This window comes from Myotis brandtii, unplaced genomic scaffold (assembly GCF_000412655.1).
Source record: "Myotis brandtii unplaced genomic scaffold, ASM41265v1 scaffold247, whole genome shotgun sequence".
Lineage (NCBI taxonomy): Eukaryota > Metazoa > Chordata > Mammalia > Chiroptera > Vespertilionidae > Myotis > Myotis brandtii.
Genome location: NW_005359352.1, coordinates 2,771,777 through 2,798,985, shown reverse-complemented (window position 1 = coordinate 2,798,985; position 27,209 = coordinate 2,771,777). Strand labels below are relative to the sequence as shown.

Here is a 27,209-nt window from a genome sequence, read left to right as displayed (position 1 = left end):
TTAGTTATGCTTATATGCATGCATACAAGTCCTTCGGTTGATCTCTTACTCCCCTCCCTTCTGCCCCCCAACCCTCTCTGGCCTGCGACCCCTGTGAAAGGGTCGTTCGACCGCCAAGGGGGTCGCGACCCACAGGTTGAGAACCGCTGCTAGCACAAGCTACTTTGTCTATGGTTGGTAAGCAATTATTCAATTGTTAAATATTTAAAATGCTGGTAGTTGAAGGTTGGGATGTTTACACAATTAGCGTGGGGATGGAAGGAATGCATGAGCATTCCAACTCAAAGAAATACGACCATATATAAATATATGATTGGTGTACACCATTTTAATATGTTTTTTAAATTGATTTTAGAGAGAGAGAAAGGGAGAGGGAGAGAGAAACATGGTTTATAACATGGAGACGCTTGTAAAAGCCTAACTGATTTCCAACAGTAAGAGAAGGATTGTGTAAATTACAATATCACCACTGGATGGACGTTAGCTATGAAAATAAGAATGAAAATATTTAATGACATCGGAAAAGGCTCATGTATAATGTTAAGTAAAAATTTAAGCAAATACAAATTTACATCTATAATATGAGACAAGTTAAGAAGTAGCAAAAGTGCATAAAGATCAAAGAAAAACATCTAAGAGCAGTGGTGACTGGCGCTCGCGGCAAACGCCACGATGCTCAAGGTGGGCACGGTGACATGCACAGCAGACACTAATTAGAAGCTGCCCTTTCCTATTATTATTTCTTTTTATAATTTCCAGTCCTTATTTAAGAAAATGAGAATTTATCTACCCCTTTAATCCTAAGTCACCTTTGCACCCATACAGTATTTCTTTTAGCTTCTCTTGCTAATAAAACACCCTGGGAGAATTAGTTAAAAAAATATGTAAAGCAAATTTTTTATTTGTTCATTTTCTGAAGCGTTTAAAAAACTTAGGGTCCTTCTCCCTTTCCCGGATGAACGGCAGGCCAGCAGCCTGTGCCACGTGCCTCGAGTCTGGCCCATGAATGGCCCAGGGCCAGAGACAGGGACTAAACACAGTAATGCTGAGTCCTGGGCGGGAGGGGCTCTGTGAGAGTCCCAGCCCCCAAACCCACTGCCGGCACCACCCTATGTTAGAAATCAATCAGGCTGATTTAAGAAGCTCGGTGACAGGAGCAGGCTCACCCCAGGGAAAGTTCAGTACATTAGGGCTCAGTGTGTGTAGCCTTATTGTAATAATCTGATCAGCATCCAGATGGGCTGGAGAAGAGGGGCCTGGGCGAGGGGCACGGGCCTGGGAGTGGGGAAGCTGCGATGACTGACAACACAGTCCGGGGCCCCTCGCAGATACTGCTGATGAGGTTGCTGTCATTGTTGCAGAGATCGTGAGAGGGCAGCGAGGAGGAGCCGGAAGCTTCCACAGTCCTAGTCCAGTGACCGGCCTATCACCGTGTCCCACGTATGGTCAGTCTGATAAAGCCGGACACCCCAACCCCGTGTCTGCATCCCACACCCTCTGCCCCTTTGAAGGGTGGAGTCTCTCAGACCCAGTGCCAAGTAGCTGCTCCATCATTTACTCGCCGACCTGCCTGTGCCTTGAGCACAAACTACAGTTGGGACCTGGCTCCTGGACCAGCGCCTGGTGGTAGTCTCTGCCTCCCTGCCCTCAGCTCTCTTTTCCTGCTGGGGTGGGAAGGTTGGACTGGGCAGCTCTCAGGATGGATAAATGGATGACATTGCTCATGCTGCCCCCCCCCCGCCCCCCGTCCTGTCTGAAGCTCTCAGGCCGGCTCTAGGGGCTCCAGGCAGTCCAATCAGAAGCACAACCAGTCATCGGATTGGCTGAGGGGCGAGCAGGTGATCTGAGCACATCACTGATCACCATGCGTTATTCATGAAGAGGATTTCTTCCGAGATGCTCTCTCCTCCCTAGAGTTTTGGGAAATGGGCCCCTTGCACACGGAGCTCGTCTCTGGCGGTGTCAGATGCACTATTAGGTGGTGTTCACAGACCACAGAGTGGCTACTATGGTACAGGGGGTGGGTCTTTTAAAAGCAGTTGAATGAGACAGGTGAGCTCAATGCTTCCCTTAACAGGAAAGGAAACTGTGTTCATCTTAATGACCCAGCCGAGGCCAGGCAGTCCTCTCGGTGAGGGATGCAAACGTCCAGGCTTTCTTCAGTGGCGCTGCTCTGGCCCTTTGTTGCCTGTGCTCCTGGCCAAGGGGTCTGCTCAGGCTCAGGACATACACTAGGCAGGGCCTGGCGGGTGACTCTGAGCAGCCCAGAGCCTCTGGACCTCACCTGTGTGTGTGACCTGAGCCCATGAGGGTTCTGGGGGTCCCAATGTGGTCCCCAGCCCTGACCCCACCACACCAGGCTGCCCCTCCTTTCCCCAGACAGAGAGCACTGCAGTGCTCCTAAGCATGTCCTTGTCGGCTTCATAATCTCGTGTGAACAGAGTGAAACGGAAGGTGACACTGTCCCCAGTGAGACGTCGCCCTCCATGGCCGCTGAAGGCCTCGGGACCGAAGCTGGTGTGCAGCCCTGGGTCCCGGCTGGGGCTGCGGTCTGAGGTGGAGCACGGGTCTAGCTCTGGGTCTGCCAAGCCTGGATTCATGGGATGTAGAGGTTCCCGGGCCACGTTCGGATCATAACGAGGGGACAGGGACTGGAGCAGATCTGTGAGGTAGTGTCTGCCACCAACCACCTCTGGGGCGAGGTTTCGGTTGTCACTGCATGCTTCTGTGTTGGTTCCTGGTTCGTGCATGCTGTGGGCTTTGTTTTCTAGAATGAGTGCCCCTTTTCCCTGTCACCTGAGGACCCCATGTAACCAGGTACCTGCCCTTTGCTCACAGGCCTGTTCCTTTGGGCAGTGGTTCTCCCACTCGGGGACCATCAGAGTCCCCTGTACGGGGTGGAAACAGGCTGCCGGGCTCCGCCCACACCTTCTCATTCAGCAGGTCTTGGCTGGGCCCAGAATTCGCCTTTCTAGAAAGTTCTAGGTGACATTGGAGAACCCCTGCCTTCGGGGAAGCTGACCAGCCTCCAGCTCCAGGCTTGGGCCTGAGCCCAGGATGACCGTAACTCCTGCCACCTCGAGGGCCTGGCAGGAGTGCAGCTCCAAGGACAGCGACGGCGGCTTCTCAAAGCCCCTCGCTCTTCCGAGAGCATCTAGAAGGCTCCCTCTGGCCTCCTCTGGATGTAGGGGGGCAGCTGTCAGGCCAGGCCAGTCTTTGCCAGGAAGAGGTGAGCACACGGAGCCAGGGACTGCCAGATGGGCCTGTGGCAGAGCAGAGGCTGGTGCGGGTGCCCGTTCACGGGAGACCACGCTGCGTCGTTTCATCCCCTCTGAGGAGGTTTCACTCATCGCAGCTGGAAACACCTAATTTACATGGAAACTTCCTCAGATGAAAACATGAAGACAGCGTTTCCTTTCCAACTCCACTAGCAGCGGGAAGAGGTGCTGGAGCTGGGTTCCCTCCTGTGCGGGGCCTGATACTGGCAGCACCATGTCCTCACCAGGACAGGCCCAGGACCCTGCGACCACTCCTCTTCTCGGCCTGAGTGTGTGGGATAAGGGCCAGGTGCACGTCCTGTGACGCGGAGCGAGGGACTGGCCTGCAGGGCTGGTCACCACGCAGGTCCTGACTAGCTGCCGGGGCGCAGGCCTGAACAGACTCCGGGTGGTGTGACAGGCTCGCGCTTCCAGTCCCGTCCACGCTCCCCACGATCCTCAGAGGACGGAGCCTGCAGTCCCACCCGGCAGCCACTGACTCAGGGCCTGCCTTCCCGCCCACGGGAGCAAGAACCAGACCAGCAGAGACCCACACTCGAGGGAGGGCGGCTGGGTCAGGGCCAGCGGCTGCAGGTGCCTGGCAGCTGCTGTGCAGTCACCCGTGGGGCCCTCTCCTCCGACCCTCACGGCCGCCTCAGGACCCCTCTCCCCACACATCAGACCTGAGCAGTGGCTGCCGTGTTCCTGCCACAATCCCAGCGCAGACGGCACACGTCACAAATGAACTGTGTGTTTTCTGGGTGGGTCAAACCCCAGACGACAGCTGTACGTACATCAACTAGTGCTGTGCGTTCTCTGGGCACTGAAAAGGCATTTTTAAAAATCAGGTATCTGAAATACCCATGTTCCTTCTCTTTCAATGTGGCCTTATTTGAAAAATATATTTAATTTTATCAAACGTTAAGAATATTTCCTGAAATACATTATATGTTTTGTTTTGCAGTTTTAAATGCCTTGACTCGGTCACACTCTATTCTAAAGTGCCCAGACGGCCTGGCCGGCATGGCTTAGTGGTTGAGCGTCAGCCTATGAACCAGGAGATTACACTTGAAAGTTTAACACAATTTTCAATTCCTGATCAGGGCGCATGCCCGGGGTTATGGGCTCAATCCCCACTAGGGGGCATGCAGGAGGCAGCCAATCAATGATTCTCTCTCATCATTGATGTTTCTATATCTCTCTCCCTCTCCCTTCCTCTCTGAAGTCAATAAAAACATATTTTGAAAAAATAAAAAAATAAAAGTAAAGTGTCCAGAGACATGTCCATGTGCAGACATACTGTAGACCAGCAGCAAGCAATTGTTTTCTTAGGGAAATGGCCAGGAATCTCTTTTTTAAATAGAGGATTTATTGTGACAATAAAGGTTACCTGCCACCACAATCCAAAAAGCCTGGGCCTGCGTGTGGCGTGTCTGCACACATGATGAAGAACAAGGCATCAGAATAATGACATGTCTGGGAACCCCACTTGCTTTAATTCCCCACTTCCTGCAAATAAGTCCCTAGATCTCGAAATTGGTGCTCTATGTGCAACTGTGCCAACTATCAAATTAATGTTAAAATATGTGCACCCTCCCCTCTGATTTATAACACCAGTGACAAACAGCAAAAGGACAGGCATGTCGTAAAGTGTATGGATGGGGTGATGGCATGCACAATGACTCTCATAAAGAATGAAGGGTATTCTTTTGGATTCACGAAGTGCAGCACAGATAGACTGGCTGGTGGCTGCGTGCACAGAATTTTCCATAAACATCCCACAGCGCGCCCTGTTGTACGGCAGCCATACATTAATTAGAGCGTCGGCAGACACTGTGCTGTGTTTCGTGCACACAAGTGAATCTTCATTTTTCACATGCAGGGCCTTACTAATTAAAATCAGCTCTGCAATTAAATGTGGAAAATTGTGTTAAACTTTCAAGCGTGATTAGAAAAAATGCAATTATTTTCAGGACATTTTATTTCAATGCAAATGAAATTTCTACCAATGTGAGCCTGGCAAGTGGGAAACACAGGCTTCTGATTTCTCTCTGCCTGTCTTCCTCTCTGTCTCTCCCCCCTTTTCGGGTTACAGATGCCCCTCTCAGTTGCATGTTGCAATGCTCCCCTCCCCCCGCCAGTGCCTGGCTCTGTTCCAAGGCTCTCAGTGAGAGCTCTCTGTCAAGCATGAATAATACAGCCCCGGCCGCTGGCAGAATCCCAATGAGGCGTGCCCACATCAGGAAGCAGGCCCTCCGCCTCCGCTCCAGAGCAAGTCCTGTGAAGACAGGCAATTATTCACCCGCGGCGGCCGCCACGGCAATCACGCTGGTGGGTGCGAAGGTATAGGAAATGGAAAAATCTGAATAACGAATATGCACAATAAGCCAGAGAATCCAATACTTTTCTAATCAAAATGGAAGCTACCATTTGGAGCTTTTTATTTTAAAGTTTCATGATCAATTGATTTGGCTCTGAATTTCTTTAACTGGGAGGATTTAAAATAATAGCAATGCCCATCACCCAGTTTCCGGGGGCTTATCCAGTGTGCCAGACTCTAAAGCTAAATTTTGGGTCAAATATTTCATCAGGACTCTGTTCTCAACACAGAAACAAGTTAAAAAATCACCATGAAGAGTAAATGTAAGTGAAATCTACTGAATTTCAGAAATAAATCCAGAGGGTCCCAAACAGACGTGAAGAACGAGGCCATGTTGGGGCCTCTCTGTCTGTCCTTCTCTGATTAGCGGCTTGTACAAAAGTCACTGTTCAGAAAGAGGGAAATCCGTTAACTTCACATATTCCAGGATGTGAGTAATTATACAAGGAAGGCTGAAGTGCAAATGCCTCTGCATTGTTTAACAGTAACCTATCATAGATACTAATACATTTTTGATTATTTCAGTTTCTAATTTTATTAGGAAAATTAAAAACCTAAGAACAATAAGCTTCTCTGGCCGGTGTGGCTCAGTTATTAAGCGTCGTCCTGTGCACCGAAAGGCTGCTGGTTTGATGCCTGGTCAGGGAACATGCCCAGGTTGTGGGTTTGATCCCTGGTAGGGAGTGTGCAGGAGGCACTGGTCAATGTTTCTCTCTCTCTCCCCCCATCTCTCTTCTTCTCTCTCAAAATCAATAAAAATAAAATATAAATAAATAAAAGAAAAAAGAAAAGACTGTCCAATGAAAAAGAGCAGTAAGCTGTTACTTTGGTGACAAGTTTCATTTCCACAGATAGTCCCTTTCTCAGCGTCAGTCTGCACTTGGTTTCCAACACAGACAGCGCCCGCCTCCAACCTGGGAGCACTAGACACTGTGACTCGGGTCCTAGAACTTCAATCTCAGTCCAATGTTCACGAGCAGCCTGGGCAGAACACTGACCGTCCACATGGAGCCGGCATCGCAGTACCAGCTCCTATAGACTCTGGATTCAGAGCGAGGTGTGGCTTCTCTTCACCACGCCTCTCTCCTTCCACAGAGTCAGGCTTTGGTTTGGGGCTGTCACCGAAAACGCCAGGCCTCGGGCCCCTCTGGTGACGCCCCTCGGCACAGGCTCTGGCGTCTGAGCTCAGCAGCCGCAGCTTCGCGGGGATCCACGTTGACACTGTGCCTGGAGCCTCCTGCCAACACTGTTGTCGGGGGAGAGCAGGCCAGCAACTTCCCAGATTCCCAGTAGGTGCTTCCAAGCCTTCCCTCACCTTCTGCCTCACCCACCCAGACAACAGCTGTGGGCATGTGGGAACCGGCTTGTTTTTCAGCCACGAGGGTCCTAAGTGCTCGCCTGCTCGTTCACTGGGGACGGGGGACCCAGGGAGCAGAGCGAAGGGGCCGGGAAGCTTGCTTCCCGAATGTGAGCCTCTAACAACTAAACTCACTGAGAAGGACTGGGAGCTGCAGAGGAAGCTCTGTGAGGGGACCGCACCTCTGAGGCACATCGTGGCTGCAGCGCCCCCGGCAGGCCAGATGCAGGAAAAGCCACAGGACCTCAGCAGGGGTGTCAGCACCGCACAGCTGGTGGCTGATGCGGGTGGAGAAGAGGTCAGAGGGGCCTGGCTCCTAGGAGGAGAGTGACTTCCAGCCGAGTGCAAACTGCCCGGTTTCTGGGTTTCTGTCATGCACATGCGCGAATGACAGAAGGCGCAGTGAGAAATAAGGCAGATGCCTGGGTGAGACACAGTGATGCTCCTGAAGATAAGTGTCGGGCATGTGGGTTCGCTGCATGGGAGGCCTGAGCCTGACTTCCTACTTCAGGGCACGGAAGTGTTGGCTGGGCTCGGGTCCCCGCCGGCCAGGGGCTGGGATTCAAGCACACTCACCTCCCGGCCAGAGGAAGTCTCTGAGGAGCCGTGTGCACTCGCCTCTGTGTGGCAACCCCTCTCCTTTCTCGTTTCTGCCTTGACTGCCAGGGGACTCAGCTACATGCTGTGCTACATGCAAACCCCTGATACAGTCTGGGTTTCCAATAAAACTGTTTCAATTTCCCTCATGTTTTTCCTACTTTCTTTCTTTAACTTTTTAAAAAATATATTTTTACTGATTTCAGAGAGGGAGAGAGAGATAGAAACATCAATAATGAGAGAATCATTGATCCCCACACTGGGGATCGAGCCCACAACCCAGCATGTGCCCTGACTGGGAATCATACCGCAACCTCCTGGTTCATGGGTCGACGTTTAACCACTGAGCCACCTGGGCTGGGCTCTCTCTCACTTTTAACTGCACAGTTGTATGTGTGTTTATCAGCTACCTCAAACTAGCCATGAGCTATTAACACAAATATTCATGACAGATTACCTCTTGTGCAAGGACACAATTTTTTAAGTAAGGCAAGACCATCAAAAAATAAGTATTAGATCTCTCTCCCTTCCTCTCTGTAAAAAATCAATAAAATATATTAAAAAAAAATAAGTATTAGGACCTTAACTCCTCCCCCCCTTTTTTAACCAGGATCTTACACTCTATAGTCCTTTTTTCAGGTTATGCTCCCTTTCACAGGGGTGTCGGGAGGAGGAGGCTCCGCTGCCCTCTATGCCAATTTCTCACAAACCCACAGCCCCACCTGCCTCAACTGAAAACGAGTGAGTGAGCCGTGAATGGCAGTAGCTGCCACGGAAGCCACAGCGCAGTGACGCAGAGTGACCAACTGTCAAGGACCACACAGTGTGTCCTACAAGCAAGAGTGTGCACAGAGACTGCGATCAATGTTTGATTCCCTTAGAGATTTCCTTACGATAAAAAGAAAGGTCGGGGGTTAAATATATGATGATGGAATGAGAACTGATATTGGGTGGTGAGCACACCACGCAATATACAGATGATGAATTATAGAATTGTGCACCTGAAACTTATATAATCTTACTAACCAATACTGACCCAATAAATTCAATAAAGTAAAAAAGAGAAAGAGAACCGACACATCATTTTATCACTTGGTATCAAATTTCCTAAAAATTGTTTTGATTTTTGATATTGTTAATTCCACATACCTGCCTCCAATTATTTTTTGCATGTTCAAGTAAATAAAAACTTCAACATACTAAAATAACACCTTTTCCTGGGCTATGAACTAATGTGATAAATGAATAAAATAAAATTGTAGCCCTAACAGAAATACATTCATTCAAAAACTTATCCTGGAAAGACCAGAGTGTGGGTGATCTTGTGAGAACCCAGGAGGCTGCCTCTGGACCATCTGGAGCGGCCGCTGCCCCCATCGCAGCAGAGACAGGACAGCAGAGGTCAAGGCCACGCCTGTGGGGGCAGGTGTTCACGTGCCTCGTGCCTGTGGAAGGACCTTCCACAGAAGGAAGTCTTTTACAGCAGAACTCCCACAATGGGAATGGGCAGCGGTCCAAGGATACTGATGCGTAGGTGCATCTTACCTAAGAAGGGGCACCTTTCCAGGTTAAGAAACCAAATGTCATCCCTCAGCTGCACGTGCTGGTGATGCGTAGACATCAAACAATAAGGAGAAAGCATTACTGGACACCTCAAGGAGGTTCCCCAGAGGGAAACGCGTCCGGTGGCTAAGTTCTGAGCGGTGATGAGTCTCACACGACAAGGTCTGTACCTCCCTCAGGTTACCGCTGGGGAAGGTGCCCATGACGTTAAATAGGTGGTGGTGGTGGGGGGGACTGCACCCGTGTCTGCACTGGGAGCCGCTCTCCACTCTCCCCCGCCTTACATCCCTAATGAACTACTCCCATTAAAAAAGTAGGAATTCTAACAATGACAAACAAAACAGCTCATGGTAAAAATTATAACATTAAGGAAAGTCAGGTAAAAACTTTGTTGAAACATCTCCGATTTGGATGTTTCTGTGAACCCTCCCTACAATTCCGTCTGCCTCGTTCCTGCATATGACCGGGTGCTCTGCGCCACGTCAGCATCCGTCTCGCGCCAGAGCCACCCTCAGATCACGCCCAGCCCAGGCGAGGCCTCCTGCAGGGAGGATTCTCGGAGGCTGGTGGGCTGCCTGGGACACATGGCAGCTGACGGGCACCTCGGTAGGGACGTGAGTGTCTGAAACAATTCCTAGGAAACGTCATAATTTTTCCTGTAAAACTGTGATTATGAAATATCTAGCTGACACTTAATTAAAACTTTTTGTTATTTAATCATTTTTAATAGTATGATAAAGTTTAACTAGTGACTAATCAAGAGATGACGAGGGGAAAATGAGATTTCACTCATGGCTTGCTAACCTGTTTCCCAGTGAAAATACCAGGTGGTTTTCCTAAGACTTTTAGATTAGATTTATATAAACACTCCTGCATACATAGCACAAATTCTTTAACTATTTAAATCACATAGTTCAATCATTTACTCTTTCGTACAGTAATAACACTAATATAATAAATCAACTTTAATATTTTAAATCACAAAATTTCCTTAAAAAGAGACCTTGCTATTCCTTTGGTGCATACATAACGGAAGTCTGACAATCCTCCACCACGGATGCTTGTTAAAAACTCCGGCCTCCTTAAATGCTATATGGGAACCTAAGGAGTCACTTTCCCCGATTTTACTAGAGGACATTCAAAATAATTGCTTGATTTCACCCATAAGTTCGTGTTCAGCTGGAAGGACATGAATGTGGAAGTGAGGGAGGCCGCCCTGCTGCTGAGGGCACACCTGCTTCGGCATCTGGGCTGTGGCCCGTGCCCTGGTCTCCAATGGTCTGTCAGGTGGGGTGACCTGGGTCCAGCAGCCCAACGTGAAAATCAACTAAAAGTGTGTTACAGCCTGTGCACACTTCACTCATCACAACGGAAACTCCACGGAAGGGGGAGGGGGATGCTCAGTGTCCCAGAGGAGACCGCCCTCCCCCGACCACCCACGCCTCAGGTGTGCGGACAGGGCTCCGCTGTGATGCGTCCGTAGCAACCATGACTTAGCCACCTTGAGATGCTCCCACACCCTCCTCTCTGACACGCCTGAGTCCCAGGATTTATGAGGACAACATGGTCCTTTAAAGCCCAGACTTCTGGGGCAACCAGCCCTGTTTCCCTCCCGGCACCGCCCCTCAGCTGCCGGCACTGGGGGCTCTTGTCCTGGGACAAACTGTTCCATTAGGGAAGCCACGCTCTGCAGGGAGCCCTGAAGGCCACACTCTGATTTAGCATCTGTGATTTATGCCCTGCAGCTCCGGCAGGAGACATGGGGGGGAAGCCTCTCAATGTCAGCGGGGAGGGTGTCAGCGCCGTCCCCATGCGCGTGGCAAAGGGCCTTCAGACTGGCCTTCATTTATGTCGTCGTACGTATGATCATAAATTTGCCCCTGAAATAGGAAGAATGGCTCACGTGTTGAGAACTTGTAAGAGACCAATGACCGGGCTCCTGTCCGAGGGAGAGCACAGCGTCACTGCTCTCCGAGAACAGCTGCCCACCACCGTCAGCAGTGGTCGGCCCCCAAGTCACCTGAGACGTACAACGTGAACGAACGCGGGCATTACCTTCTGTGTCTTGCATATTTGCCACTAACATGGCCGCTGCCATCACAGCCGGGCGTGGGACAGCTGCAACGGGAAAGAATGAATTACACGGTGCCACATGCCGCAGGCGGTTAGACCGAGAGCGTCAGTGACAGGACAGAGAAGGAGGGCCATACAGATGGACAGGGAAGTGCAAACCTGGAGGGGCGGTTAGGGGTGCTTTTCATTAGTGAGTCTCAGGGGAGGCAACCGCATCAGGGCAGCGGCTGTGAGGAGACCCATGCACTTGGATGTACAGTCTGGCATGAAACGCCCGTACTTCCCACACTGCGAATGGGGACACATGTACCCACAGAGCACTGACCTGAACAGCTCCTGGATGGCTGGCTCCACGGGAACTGCAGAGAGAGGGAAACAGATAACAAGGCGTCATCTACCACAGCACCTTCATTCCCGAGGGGGGGCAGGCAGCGGTCAGAATGCATCAGGCAACAGCTTCCGCAGCATGAAGGTGACCCCGAGGGGCCTCCAGGGAGTCGGGGGGCGTGGACGTACCTCGAACCCCTTTGGACCGTGTGCGATGACGCTTCTCCTCGGCGTCCACCTCCATCTGGGGATAGAGTAGCAGGTGGTCAGTGTCCTTCTCCCACACGCCGAGGCCAGCAGGGTGCCGCTGCGCCCCGGCATTGTAGGGACAGTGTTTGAACCTGTGCCCCTCTGTGCAGGGAGCCTCTCCAGGGGGAAAGCATCAGGCAATCCAAAGGCATAGGAAGTAACGGGCCTGACCTTGACCTTGCAGGGATGCTCAATCGGGAGGCCCTGCCTCTGTGAGGAGCCTCGAGTGCAGCCTGCATCCTCGCTTGTAAACGACTGAGTAGACACATTTGGGTTGATTCTGAGTTGAACTTTGTACCAAGAACATTCACTGGAGGTGTAGTCTGTCCAGGAATGGGTGTCACAGGACAACGACGTGCCTGGGTGACTCGCTGTCCCCAGCTCCTGGGTGCTGCTGCTACCCACACTGATCTAAACCGTCAGGAGGCTCTCAGGGACACAGGCCTTTGCTCGTGGTGACCCGTACGTCTCACTGTGGGGATGAGGACGTGTTCTCGGGCACTGCCTTGCAGGACCCTCCCAGCAGCTCTGTAAGGAAGGGCCTGCATCGCCTCTCCTGGAGATCTGACTCGCCCACGAGCATCCGATGGGAGTTCGTGCAGGGCCTGTCTCCACATGCCGTCTCTAAGACCAGGAGCACACTGCGGATGGGTCAGGGCTAGGGTTTGTGCACCCGGTATTTCCGCAGCGTGTGAATAACTATACACGCAAACTGCCCATGGGGGGGACTCCAGTGCACCCGGCGGGCTGCCAGGAGAGCAGCAAAGAGGAGACGCAGGTCCTCTGACCACAGGAGCAGAGCTGCTCAGCCCCACCTGGGACCATCCTGCCCTGCCCGGGGCCAGAGCTGCCACAAGATGCCACCTTCTCCACGGGTGCGAGTACAGCTTCGGGAAATAAAGAATGCGCATAAGAAACAACAGAAGCTTTCAATGGGCTTAATGTCCTTTCCTGGGAGATGGACGTGTTCAGATACAAGACTGAGATTTGATATAATAAGCATTTCGGAAGAGGGGGAGCCAGGGTGAAGCATGGAAGGAAGGAAGGAAGGAAGGAAGGAAGGAAGACAGGCCGCACCTGAGCTTACGTATCACCCTGGACAGAGCTTGGATGAATGAGTGAGTGAGTGAGGCCAGTGGCTGGGACCACGGCAGGTTAAGGAGGTGGCAGGAGGCAGATGAGTGCCGAGAAGAGGGGTGGAGGGAGCAGAGAGGGCAGGGCGAAGGCTGGGGCCAGCAGGAGGGGCACAGTCGACACAGAAGCTACACAGCTGCTGTTGCCCACTGAGCAGGTGGTGGGGCGGGAACACCTCACAAGCACATTTTAGACAGAAGTTCACGCGGTGCAGAGCAGGGAGGGGAGCAGAACCGAGAGGGGTGACAGTCACCGGGCTGGTCCAACGCCTGGAGTGCCGGGCTGTCCGGGGAGAGCGAGGCCAGGAAGAAGGATGTGAGCGGAGGAAACGAGAATGCGCACGAGGCAGTGCCTGTGGTCTCCCCTGTCCTTGGTCACTGGGCCCACACGGGGTCTGGAGCCGTGGACGCAGGCGCATGTGGCCCCGCAGGATGTCAACAGCACCTCGGGCAGCTTCAACGCTCTAACCTGCTGGTCTACACACAGAACTCCCAAGCCTGGTGCCATGCCAGCAAAGCCTAACGCATTGTGCAGGGGCACAGCGTGGGGTGCGGAGCGTGGAGGGCCGCCGTGTCCGGGGGAGTGGGCAGAGGCTTCCTGGTGGAGCTGAGATCTGAGCGGGTTTAAAAGCTTCATTGCAAGTTTCAGGTTTTGAAAGTGTATGGGGAGTCATGGGGGGCTGGGGGTGTCCCAGGCAGAGGGACACATGTGCAGAGACCTTGAGGGGTTATGCTAGGCAGTGGTCGGCAAACTCATTAGTCAACAGAGCCAAATATCAACAGTACAACGACTGAAATTTCTTTTGAGAGCCAAATTTTTTAAACTTAAACTCTATAGGTAGGTACATTGTTATTAACTTAATTAGGGTACTCCTAAGGCTTAGGAAGAGCCACACTCAAGGGGCCAAAGAGCCGCATGTGGCTCGCGAGCCGCAGTTTGCCAACCACGGTGCTAGAGGTTCCCTTCCTTCCACAGGGCTCAGGCTGCTCACACCTCTAGGAGGGACACAGGCCGTCTGTCAAGCGGTCCCCTGGCTCACACACCTGCGTGTGCCGCCCTGGCCGTGGCTCAGGAGAGAACCCCCCTCCCCCACCAAAGGCAGTGAGGCTGCCCTTCTCGTTGGACCTTACAGTCAACGCTGGCCTCCTTAGCTAAGAGCTCATATGACTAAGAACTGTTTTATTTTTCACTTTAAATTTGTGCCCGTTGCTTTTTATGTCTAGGGGACAACCTAGTTTTTCCCAGATGGACAGCGGATTCTGCCATTAGTCACTCGTTAGAGAAATGATACTCCCCACCAGTCCCAAGGGCCCCTCTTGCTCATGTCAGTTCCCACCACCATGGGGCCCACTTGGGGCTGCTCCGTGCTGTCCCCCCATTTACGCCATCACTCAGCCTGCTGAGTGTCAGGCTCTGGGAAACCAGCCTCTTTACTGCAAGGACATCATGAGGTGACTTAGAACAACGTCTAGCCAGCACCAGCACCAGCACCAGCAGACCAGGAAGTGATGGTTCTCTCTTTCTCCCCAGCTCAGGAAACCATAAAAGGAAGGATGGAAGCTGATTTAAATGTTGCTTCTACACAGTTGTTTCAGAACTGCCAGAGGGTCAGATGGTGCAGAAAGCAAACACTTCAGTCAACATTGTGGGGAGGGTGTTCATCCCCAGCGTGTACACCTGAGTGGTAGGTCAGAGGCCATTTAACACCTATGGGCAGCCCCACATGTTTCATTTCTTCAGGGATCACTCCTCCTCCATCCCTGCCTGCCCCTTCATCCCTGCTTCCTCCATCCTTGCCTGCCCTCTCCATCCCTGCCTCCTCCATCATTGCCTCTTCCATCCCTGCCTCCTCTCCTCTGTCCCTGCCTGCCCCTCCATCCCCGCCTCCTCTGTCCCTGCCTGCCCTCCTTCATCCCCACCTGCCCTCTCCATGCCCGCCTGCCATTTTGAAAGAAGGCCTATCTCCCATTGGTGACTGTTGGAAGCACCAGGTGACCTGTCAATGGCTCTGAGGCCAGAGCTGCAGGACCTGCGTCTGTGAGGTCAGGATGGCCCAGCAGCCTTGGTCTCACCGATCAGCTCGCATCTTTTCTGAGACTAGAGAACGTTAACCTGCCCTGGCCGGTTTGGCTCAGTGGATGGAGCGTCGGCCTGCGGACCGAAGGGTCCCAGGTTCGATTCTGGTCGGGGGCACATGCCTGGGTTGTGGGCTTGGTCCAACCTGCAGGAAGCAGCCAATCAATGATTCCCTCTCATCATTGATGTTTCTATCTCTCTCTTCCTCTCCCTTCCTCTCTGAAATCAATAAAAATATTTAAAAAAAAAAATTAGAGAACGTTAACCCGACTATCATGGCTTGGTCTCTGAGTCTCTCCAGCAATTTACATTTAGAAAAACCACCTTAAAGCGCTACTTACGCATTCACTACTTCAAGTCCAGGGTTTATTTTTATAAGGACAGGTTTTCATGGGAATTTTACATGATTTTATACTTAAAGAAAACTCTTGAATTTAAAACATTTACTTTTGAACCAATATAAGCTACCAGAATAACCTGAAGAGAGGGCAAGGGAGTTACTTTGTAAAATGTAAACTTTGCATGTGGAATCAGGATTTATTTCATGACTTTCATTTTCCCTCTTTCTCCCCAATAAAACATGCACCTTCTTGTCCAGCCAGTGTGGCTCCGTGGTTGAGAGCTGCAGTTCATGGCTTCGTGGCTTATAATGTCCAAGTTCAGTTATCCAACCTCATAGGATGAAAATAGGGAAAATCAGGCAAATAAAACAGGAAAAAAGCCGTGGTGTGTCTGCCCCGATGTTTCCTTCTCACTGAGGTGGCAGCAGTGACACACCCTCAGGGACAGAGACCCACCCACCCCAGCCGGTGCTGCTTGGTGAGGAGGAGGTCAGTGCCCACAGAGGAAGAGCAACTGAACTGGGAAAACAGAAATTCTGGGCGAGAAAAGACAAGGGAGACGCAGCGATGCGCGGCTCCGCCCTGAGACTGGGGCGGGGTGGCACTCGCCTGGTCCTGGTCCAAGCCCCACGCGGAGCGACGGCCACACGGCCCTCCCACAGCTGCTCCTCTCCCCTCTCGCTGGGCTGGCTCACGCTGTGCCTCTCACCTGGCCCTCCTCCCCGTGACCTCTGCCGACCTACAGGGACTGTCACCTCTCTCCTCCAACAGCGTCTGCACCCCCTTCTCTTGGGCACTCCACACCCGCTGGATGTCACTTCTAAATCTGTTCAGAGGCCACGGTGACCCCCACATCTATCGCTCCCACCCCAGCAAGGTCCCCGAAGCCCTGCCCACTCCCCCGCCTCCGGCTCCTCAGTTCTGCCCCAGGTGCCCGCACACTCAGGACGCTCGCTGCTCCACAGGCGGTGCCGGCCAGCGTCCGACACGCTCCGCTCCTTTCCACTGCGAGTCCCGTTTCTAGCTGCTTCCTGAGGAGGCCTCTCCCTTCCCGTTCATGTAGACACACGCGTGGCATTTCCTCCCGCAGGGCCCTCAGCGCCTCATGCCGTCCCGCCTCACGGCTGTTACCGCTCTGCCTCTAGGCCTGCAGCCTGTTGTACACCCCGCTCCCACGTGTGTGCCTGCATCATGGGCAGAGCTCTCCCTCCTCTGCTGTCGCCTGTGAGGAGAGTCTGCCACCTCCCGCATCGGCCCCGCGTTTCTCAGCAATCACCCTTTCAGTCCGAAACCTAAAAGTCTTGTCTTCGTTCCTCTATCCAATCGCCTATCACATTCTGGGTCTTGCAGTTGTCTTTCTTGTTGCCAGTTCTTTCCATCTCTCTGGACACCACCGAGCTCACACCTGACCCGTCAGGACTGAGTCCCTGTGATGGTCTCTGGGTGCATGTCCCTCACTGTTTTGCTTCCTTGTCTAGCACCACATTTACAGCTGTGATCTTATCTGCCAGTTTCCATCATGAAGAATCCAGAACGCGTCCCTGCTGACCAGCAACAGTGTCTGCCTTTCCTTCCACAAGTCCCACAGGGACAGCAGCCGCGTGTGTGTGTGTGTGTGTGTATGGGGGGGTGCACACAGGGACACTGCAGCTGTGCAGGGGCAGAAGGGCAGTCACAACCACCTCTCTCCGGCAGCCCATCTCCTGGTCCTGAGGGCAGCGCCCTCTGTGCCTAGAACATGGCAGACAGGAGCCGCTCCCCCTGTGGATGCTCACTGTCTACAGAAGCAGCCCCACCACACACACACGCTTCCTAAGTTGCTGCTTTTCATGTGCCCAAACCACAGCTACCTCTCTAGGTAAGTGCCTGTGTTAAGCTCCTTTTCTGAATGGATATGTACCATTCCCCAGAACGCATACACTGTAACTTATTGAACCATTCCTGTAAATTCCCCTACTAATGGATTTTAGGTTATTTTATTTCATATATTTGCTTTATTCCACTATACAAAGGTGCAATAAATATCACACACATTACACATATTTCCATATTACGTTTTTAAAACGACACTGTCACTACTGTTAGACGTGTGAAAATGCTTGCATTCTTAGTAACGCACGATTCTGCCCATTTGCCAAGTGCCCATCACCAATAGGTCCCACAAGTGCTTACCTCTGCGAGGGGGACCCCCCACCCCGGTCACTGCTTCATTGCTCTGCCTGAGCATGAGGTGGGTTAAACGTATTTTCTTTTTGGCCTCTTGCATTTCCTCTGCTGTGAAGTTATTCTTTCCACCTTTTGCTTATTTCTTTTTAAAAAGTCCACATTAATTTGAAATAGCTCTTTGTATATTAAGGTATTAATCTAACCCCCTTGCCCATCTTATCTGTTGCAAATATTTTCTGCTAGTCTTTTTTTTTTTTTTACTTTGCTGTGGTAATTTTCTCCATATATAACTAAACAATGTAGGTCAGCCAGCAAGCAGTCATGACCCCTGCAGGTGCATCCCTGGGCTGGCCCCGTTCTGTCCACCCAGAGCTGTGTGCTCCCAACCAGCCCACAGCGAGGCGCCTTCTCTAACTGGCAGCTGCCTCTGCCTGACCTGCCCACCCCTCAGGGGGACACGAACAATAAAGAGACCACATGAGCGCGAGGAGAGAACTGCCCTGAACAAGCGGCACCTGCTGCTCCCCGACCTGGGCAGGCAGGTCCCCGAGACACTTCTGAGACGCCTGGTCTGTGTTAGCATTTCCACCCTAACTTCCCCCTCACTGAGATTTTGATGAAGTGTTAGTAAGAAAATAAAATTCAAAGATTCAAATATGTTTTGACATAGAAAACTATTAATAGAACTGGACATTTATATCAATATTTAAATTATCCTTGTGATTGTCTAGTTCATTTTTTAAATTCAGTGTTTTAAAATATGTTTTACTTATTTTTTAAGGGGCAGACAATACTATAAGAATAAAGAACAGAAAAACGATAGAAGCTTATGTCTGCAAGTGATAACATATATAATCTGTGAGCTCCGTTTATGGCCACTGGAGATAAAATACAATATCCACAGAGGAAGGGTTACCCGAAGGGTCGGAAGAGACCCTGAAGGACCAGCGTGGACCAGAAGGCAGAGAGGAGTGAGTGCCCGAAGGCGGCGGCAGGGGAGGAAGGAGCATGAGGTGGGACGACAGGGTTCTGAAGGGGACACCGGATGCAACATGGCCTCCCTGGGAAGTGGTCAAGCCTACAGGTGACACTGTCTAGCTGGGGTCCACCCACCAGGTGGTGGGATGTGAGACTGAATGACGCTCAAACCCCTCCTGCCCCCCTTTGTCTGAATTTGGGTCATGAATGAGATCAAAGGGGAATTTTTGGAGAAGTTTCAGGAGGAAGGTAGGATGACAGACACACCTCCACAGACTCTGCAGTGGACGGGCCACGAGGAAAGTGCTGCCCAGGACTGTCCCCGAAGGGGCAGAGACAGATAAGAGCTTGCGGGGGGAAGAAAGCCGCTCTCTCTTCTTTTACATGCAGGACAGGTGGGTGCCCATCACAGAGGGAGAGGTGGCAGCTGTCAAAGAGAAGGGCAGGGAAGGCCCTCATGGTGGCAGCCGAGGAGGAGGAAAGGTAGAGGCACTGAGATAAGGGGGAAGAAGGCGGGAAGGGGAGGATGCAGAGGTCAGGGGGCGGCAGCTGTGGCTCCGTAAGGAAGCAGCCTGACAGGTGGTCCAGACCAGACGTCGACCTGTGAGCACCGGGCAGGCCTCACATGCGCACAGGGCACACAGGCTCGCTGTGCAGACGGGCGGTGCCGCCTAGGTGGGGCCTGCACCCCCCGGTGAAGGCACCTGCTTTACCTTGCAGGAAGTCTTCTCTCCTAGGAATGGAGGCAGCGTGACTGTGGGCAGGACACAGGCCCAGGGGCAGGGTTCTCTCTAAGCTCTAATCCTGGTCCTCGCCAGCTGTGACTATGGTGAAGTCACTTAATTTCTCTGTGCCTTGATTTCTCCATCTGCAAAACATGAACAACAATGCACAGCACCAATGATTGCACCAGCTCATTAGGAACAAGTGTAAATAGAGAGCATGCCCTTTGCAGTGGTCAGCAGGGACCCTCAGCTTCCTCCAGGATCAAATGCCTTCTCTCCTACCCACGGACAGAGGTTCCCCTGGAGAATTCTTCTCCTGGACTTGGAGCCTACTCTTTCGGCTCTGAGAAAGGGTCTCCCAGGCCTTGCTCAGTTGGTCCTGTCTGGGACCAGCCCTGTCTGGGAAGGATTGCTCCTGCCAGCTAAGTCAGTCTGAGAGACGTTCTGCTCTACCTGAGAACATTCTAGAACTCCTGGTTCTGGGGCCCAGTGGCCCTCCAGGCATCCTTTCATGGCTGCCCTTCCTAGGTCTGGGATGGCAGCAGCCTACACACAGCATGGCAGCACAGATCCCGCCTAGAATGCACACGTCATCCTACGTAGTCTGTGATCTGTCTGGGGACTGCAGGGGCTGGAGCACTGGGCTGGTCTCCATATAGTTGGTAGAGCTGGAAGTTAAAGTTTAAGAACATTCTTTTCTTATCCACTGTCATTTGTCCATCAACAAAACTTCCTGCTAATTTTATGAATGAAGAACTGACACTAACAGAGGCTGTAAGATTTGCTCAAAGCTACCCAGGTAGTCAGAGGGAGCGCCATGATTGAAATCTCGCTCTCTTATTGGCAAATCTAGGACTCCTCCCACTGTCAAAAGTCCCCTGAAAACACACCCCAGGAAGAACCTAATGGGCGAGACCAAGGCGAGGATTTGAGTCCCATGGTCCTGGATGGCCTGTGGGTGGGGCGCTGAGTCCTTGCAGCTAACACCTGGGTGGGCTCATTCCCTCAGTGCTTCTTGCTCCTGTGGCTTATGGGACGAAACCGCTCCAGGCTGTTCTAAACCACAGCCTCGTCAAGAGCACAGGTCAAGTGCACCAAGTCTGGCGATGCTCAGAGATGACGCAGAGGAACTCACAGTGACACTGCACTTAACCAGCAGCATAACACTAGAACAGGACATCAACGTTCCTTGTAACTTCTCATTCGAACAACAGGCAACGAGATAGTTGAGTGAAGAGACAGAGGCATCAGGATCCTCTTCCTCAGAATCCAGCAGCCCTCCCTGCTCCTGGGAAGCAGGTCTTGTCTGCTTCTCTGGCCCCCAGGAACGGAGCATAACTGGGGGTTATTATTCCGCGACAGGCTGTGTAACTAATAAGACCATCAAATGTCTTGATAGACATTCAGGTCACTTCCTGTGTTTTCTAAACGAATTCTGCCCTGTGGACATTCCTGCTGTATGTCCTCCTCCAGCACAGGCCTCAGGCTTCTCAGCCTTTAAACCTGAACAGAACTGGACAAGCTGCCCCTCAGCGTGAGCTGGTGCCTCCGCCTGGTGGCAGGTGCATGCCGGACAGTCCCCAAGTCTGACCCACTACTGCCCTTGCTACCATTTCTCTCTCCTCTTCTGGGAGCGACTGACTGTGCCCGTTGCCTTTGACACATGTTGATATTTAACCTGGATATTTATTCTTTTCATGTTAAACCTCCTCGGTCCACCTCTGGCCTCGTTAGACTCTGACGCGTGCTGTGTGCCTCCTGTCTGCTCTCCTGTCTGCAGACGAGAGGACTGTCCTCGAAAGGGACAGGACTCCTCCCTCCACCACAAAAGGGCTCTCTGCAGCGTGACAGACGTCTCCCTCGGGACTAGGATCCACTGTTCAGGGGCCAGGTGAGCACCTGCCTGGGACTGGACTAGCTCTGTGACCAGCACAGTCAAGTGAAGATGGACAAAGGAGTGAGCACCTGCAAGGAACTGGCCAGCGGGGCTCCGGCAGCACAGGGGGGGGCAGCACAGGGGGGTGCTTCACTCGGGAACGTGCCTTTTCTAAGGAGGGTGCCTGGGCTCCGACCCAAGGACAAGCCAGATGGCCGAGTGGGATGCAGACCGAGAACGCGCAAGTGCGCACGCCCAGGGAGAGGGAGTTTAGGGCGCGCCATCACAGGCTGCCGATGTGCAGAAGGGGTGTCGGTGCCATGTGCGTGCGGCGAGGGGTTTCAAAGGGTTCCAAGTCCGAGTCGGGGCGAAAGTGATACAATTCCTGTTTCCACCGGCTCCTGTGCCTGGTCCTGTTTGTTCTCCCTGGAAACCAGGAGGGTCTTCTTCTCCCCACAGAGTGAGGGGCACCTGCCCACTGGGGAGCCCACCCGCCTCCAGTTTCAGCTCAGCTTGGGGGTATCTTCTCATGTACGTCTAATGCCCTGTATTTTACAGGATAGTTTTTCTTTGTCAGATTCAGAATTCCACACTATTAATTTTAAAGTCTTTAAATAAAACACACAAATCCAACCAGGTAATAGGGGCAGGACAAGCACGGAGAGACACTGCCTCTTGTCCATCTATCAGACCTTCTCCAGGGTTGGAATGCCAGACGATGCTGACGCGTGAGGTCAAATCCGTCCTTATTTATCCATCAAAAAATACCATTTTTCGGCCTGCAAGCTGACACAGTCAAATTGGTCAAATGCGATAGAAGATGGACCTTCCACGCGTGCGTGACCAACAGTGACAGGATGCTTTATCTTAAAGTGCCACCACCGCTGAGAAGGGACCATGTCCTCACAGGCAGGCTGTTCCCCACTCTGGAAGCCACCAGCTCCACGACCACCGCGAGGAGGCCCTGCACTGGGACAGCAGTGCCGCCACCATGTCTGCAAACGCCGTGTTTCCCAAACCTCATTATGGTACAACTGGGTGTCTCATAAACTCTTACGTTGAAGTCCTAACCCCAGGACCCTGAATGTGACCGAAATCAGGTCACTGCCCATAAATAAGTTAAGATGTGGTCATACAGACGAGGGTGGGCTTTTATAAAAGGGGGTTTTGGACAGAGACACACAGCAGGGAGAGCACGCTGCGACCAGCGAGGAAGAGCGCAGATGCCGCTACGGGCCAGGCTGCCACTGACTCGGGACGCCAGACGCCTGAGCGTGGGAGCAGATGCTCCCTCCCGCTCAGGAGGAACCTGCCGGGGGCACCCTGGGCTCTGACATGGACTTCACCCTCCAGGCTGTGAGACAATGAACCTCCGCTGTCCGCAGACTGAGCAAGGGCACCACCGCTGGGTCCCTCACCCCTCAGAGGCCCTGCCTGTCAGTCTGGGGGTGAGGGTCGCTATTGGGGCTCTGGGGAAGGAGCGTCCGGGTACCACCTGTGACCCTCCTCACTCCATTCCTGGCTCTTACTTCAAAGCCACTGACAACAACCTCCATTGGGGGTTTTCATTTGGATGGAGTTGAAGGTCAAGGGTCACAGCCAGGGCCTAGCCTGAGGCCTGGCTCTCTGTCTCTGGCCAGCCTTGCAGGCTGAGGGCGTCATAGGCCCATTTCCAATTGCCCTTTTCCATTCAGATGGCACGCTGCCAACGCTCCAGCTGTCTCCGGAGAAAACGGGGTGACACAGGAGTAGTAAACCTTTCCCACATTCTCTCGTGTCCCAGGCTGAGCCTTCCCATGGCCTGAGGAGAAGGAGGGTGGCTAGAGCTGGAATCCAAAACTAAGACACATCTGCCAGTAGTCATGCGTTTTGACGGCTGTAAGGAGTCCTTGAGTGTCAGAACGAAGGATGGAGAAAGCAGGAATGGAGCTAAACCATGGTCATAGGTTAGAAGGAAAACAGGAAGTGAGCTGGGCAGTTTTAACCTGTGGGAGGGAGGGGTGCAGCTCACTGGCTGGGAGAAGAGAGGGACCCTGCAGGAGAGCGGAGGCAGGAGGCATTCCCACGGCTGGGCTGGGCATCTGTGGAGGCTCCAAGCCCTGGACAGCAGCTGCCTGCCTCCGTGCACAGCCTTCGATCTGAAGAGGCTGTCGGTGGGCCTCTTGCTGTGGGCAGGGGCAGGTCACCAAGGGCTGCCTAGACGTGGCCTGTGCACCGTCCATCCTGGGAGATCTCTGTGCTGAGCTCCACCCACAATCTGTGTGGACCTTCCCATCCTGCAGCAGTTCTGACTGGGTGAGCCTCTCCTACAGGTGGGACTGCTCCCTGTGCACACACCTGGGGGACCAGCCTCTCCCACAGGTGGGACTGCTCCCTGTGCACACACCCGGGGGACCAGCCTCTCCCACAGGTGGGACTGCTCCCTGTGCACACACCCGGGGGACCAGCCTCTCCCACAGGTGGGACTGCTCCCTGTGCACACACCCGGGGGACCAGCCTCTCCCACAGGTGGGACTGCTCCCTGTGCACACACCTGGGGGACCAGGCGACGGGAGGAACCTGAAAGGCTGCGCCCCGCTCAGAGCACCATCCTGGGCAGTCGGCTCTGACCCAGAGCCATGCCTGAGCCACCTACCTCAGGCTGTCAACACAAGCTTCCAATCAGCCTGGAGCGAGGGCATTCCTTCCAGGGGAGCCCTTCCTTCAAAGAGAGGCATGGGCAGGGACAGGGTTAACGTGATGCGCTGCCGAAGGTCCCTTTGAAACTGTCTAATTTTAAAGTCTCTCAATTAAAACAGAAATTCGGGGCAAAATTTTCCTGGCCGGCTTGCTTTCCTTACACATGAAAAGTGTGGACTCTTCTGAGAAGGTACTTTACATTGATTCAAAATACTCCCTCTCAACAAATGCCAGTTTCTGTAATTCTGAATTTTTTCATCTTGACTATAATAAAAAAATCAGTATACTGTATCTACCTTCTGCCACTGCTCCTACTGAAATTACTTCCCCAAAGGTGCCCAAACCCCAAACCCAGGCGTGCTTTCTCCCTGCGGCCCCTGACGCGTCCCGTCTCTCACTGCTCCTGAGCCCCTTCTCCTGTGGGGGTGCAATTCACCTCCTCATTTTCAAGCTGCTCTTCCTACCCCCAAATTTAGATGCTCCCAGAATTCTGTTCCCGAGTCTCCGCTTTCATTCTTGGTGACTCTGTTCACTGCATGAACTTAACTTTTACCTCTAATTAAACAACTCATCCAGCTTTGCCTCCAAGCTTGATTTTTCATCAAATCTTTTCCCAGTTTCTGGCATCTGCCTCCTCTCCCTGCCCAGACACCAGGGATGCCTCATGGTTGCTTCCCTCCTGCCACCAGCCAACTCCGACTCCCACTTCCACCAGAGCCACCAACCCTCCGCCACCTTTCTTCCAGCAGAAAGTCGCCCTGGCCCTGCTCTTCCCTCTTCCCGCGTGCAGCCAGGTGCCGGTTACAGACTTTCTGTCTCAGCTCTGCAGTGACTCACATGCTCCTCACACCTTCCTCCTGGTCCCACTGGAGCTGACGGAGTCTGGGCAGCCCGTCTCAGCGCCGCTCCCCGATCAGATGTGGCCGGACCTGTGTCTGCGTCTCCACTAGAGTCTAAGCCATCCTGTGCCCCCTGATGTTTTTCACTGCAGGATTTTTTTCTTTATTTGTAAACCTTATACAGAAACCCAACGTATAAGATGGAGGAAGCTCAGACACTCCGGATGAAGCGGGTGAGGGGTGGGACCCTGGCAACTTGGTTTTCACTCATTCCCCTCGGCCACTGCACTTCTGGAAACCCCGGCTCCACAGGGCTCCGCATCCTGGGGGCGGGCTCCCTCCCTGCCGGGGGGCCCTGTTCCGCCTGCGTGGTCACCAGCTCAGCCAGCGCCAGGTCTTGGACCTTAGGCCTGAGCTTTATTTACCTGGGATGGTACTTCACCCAGGAAAGGGCCCCGTGGTACTTACTGAGTTGAAACCAAGATAAAACCAGCACCTGTAAGAAACGTCTAGACCAGCGGTTCTCAACCTGTGGGTCGCGACCCCTTTGGCGGTCGAACGACCCTTTCACAGGGGTCGCCTAAGACCATGCTGCATATCAGATATTTACATGATGATTCATAACAGTAGCAACATTACAGTTATGAAGTAGCAACGAAAATAATGTTATGGCTGGGTCACATGAGGAACTGTATTTAAAGGGCCGGAAGGTTGAGAACCACTGGTTTAGACAGATTTCTCTCTAACGCCCACCAGTGTGATTGTTCTCAGCGACACAACCGTCTGGGGAAACAGACATGCCCCCCTGGTCCCCAGAGTGTGAAAGTGCTCAGGCCTCCTGGGGAACTAACCTGGGAGGCTGTGGCAGATGCCACACTCACCTACCGACATTAGCACATATTTACATACATTTGCATAGAACATTCAGGTCACCCCCTGCTCCCAAACCTGCTTGCTGGATGAATTTTTTAAGAAGGTAGTGTGACCTGTGGCAATTATATTCAAACCCAATATTCAGAACAAGATACATGAAGCAAAACAAAAATCTAAACCAATCAATGACACGCCTGATTAGATAAAGACGGTAGAGCTGCAGCGAGAAACAAAACCAGGCTCCTCGCTGCCTTAAAGCGGCAGAGCCCACACCGAGACCTGCTCCTCAAGGACCACTCCCCTGCCTCAGCCAACACTCACTGGGCCTGTCAGGTGTCTAAGGTCTGGTTTCTGGCTTCGTCATTATAAGGTGGCAGGTCCCACTGCGCCCCCTGCACAAGGCCTCTGTGGAGTGAATGAGCCCTGGCTGGGCTCCCTGCACGAGAGCTGGGCCAGGCGTGCTTCCCTCCGACCAGGGCTGAGCAGGGCTCTGCGTGGGGTCTGGGGGGTCTGCGTCTCATGGATGGAGGAGCGGGGGAGGGGCTCAGAGAGGCCAGGCTTCAGGCCCAGGACCAGGGAGCAGACGGGAGGGGGTAGGGGAGGTGGAGACAGGCTGGGGCAGCCCATCTGAGGGGCCCTGACCAGTGGAGTTCCCTCCACCCACTAAGTCTCCGTGTCTTAGTAACAAAGCAGCTTCTCTCCCTCATTGGAGGTCAGCTTCTTCCCTGCTGTTAGCTGCCAACATTGTACTTTTCATTTCCAGCTCCAACCAACTGCATGTCTATAAAACCCAACAGAACGACCCTTTAGCTTTATGAATCAATGTTAATTTTTCATAAATCTGGAGACTGGCACGTTGCCATCATTAGCTCCGGGGCACTGGGACCTCAGGGTTATCTGTGTCTCTGTGACGTCACGGCAGTCGGGACAGTGAGGTGAAGCAGGGGCCTGGGAGACACACTCAGGACAGAGTCACATGGGAGAAGGCGAGGACACCAGCCAGAGGTCACGTGACACCACGTGGGAGGAGGCACTGGCCCTGACTCAATGGGCCCCAATCCCTGGCCAGGAGACCAGTTCCCAGAGGACTCTGGCACCAGATCTGTTTGCAGAGCTACTGACGGAAGAACCCTTGCGCACCCGGAGAAAATTAGCTTCAAGATTTGAAGGTGACACGAGGAATTATCATTTTTTTAAATTCTAGGATTCATCCTGCTAAAAACATTGATTTGAGTCACCATGTTCTCACAGAGATGACGTGCAGCAGGGACTCTGAGGTAACCCCCTGAAGATGACTCACTGTCTCAGCTGTCTGTCCGCGTTCAGAACATTCTGAAGGACCGGGTGATGCGAGCAGCCCCAGCAGCCTGTTGGGGGGCTGTGACCCTGTGCCCCGATGCACCCTGATATCGCACTGACAGTCACAGGGTGGTAGGGAGGGCCATGCAGAGCACGGTGACTTTGGACCGCCACACACTAACATTCTTAGAACCTAAGCAGTGAGCGCACAGGGCTGGGACAGGGCCTGGGCCTGGGCTGGCTCTTGCCTAAGGAGCTTCATTACTGTAGATATGCCACTGAATTCCATTTTAGAACAGGATTAGATAGAGGGATTAAACAATGAAGTTCTCCTGCTGTCGTGTTTTTTTTTTTTAATTTTGTTTTATTGCTTAAGGTTTTACAAAGAGTATTACATATGTCTCCTTTTTTTCCCCCCCT

The 27,209-nt window shown here is 52.7% G+C and overlaps 1 protein-coding gene across 13 annotated transcripts in view; it reads right to left on the bottom strand.

Moving 5' to 3' along the window:
- The window catches only part of MYT1L (myelin transcription factor 1-like), a 305,434-nt gene that overhangs the window by 80,126 nt on the left and 198,099 nt on the right, over window positions 1–27,209 (bottom strand). For 12 of the 13 annotated variants that reach the window (XM_014540575.1, XM_014540567.1, XM_014540573.1 and 9 more), the window contains 4 exons: window positions 19,212–19,366; window positions 11,744–11,798; window positions 11,553–11,586; window positions 11,210–11,272 (listed from right to left, as the gene is read on the bottom strand). In XM_014540575.1, coding sequence (XP_014396061.1) covers window positions 11,210–11,272; window positions 11,553–11,586; window positions 11,744–11,798 — 152 coding nt within the window. In that variant the 5' untranslated portion in view covers window positions 19,212–19,366. The remainder of the gene's footprint in view (window positions 1–11,209; window positions 11,273–11,552; window positions 11,587–11,743; window positions 11,799–19,211; window positions 19,367–27,209) is intronic. The other variant, XM_005867251.2, reaches the window with a different exon arrangement.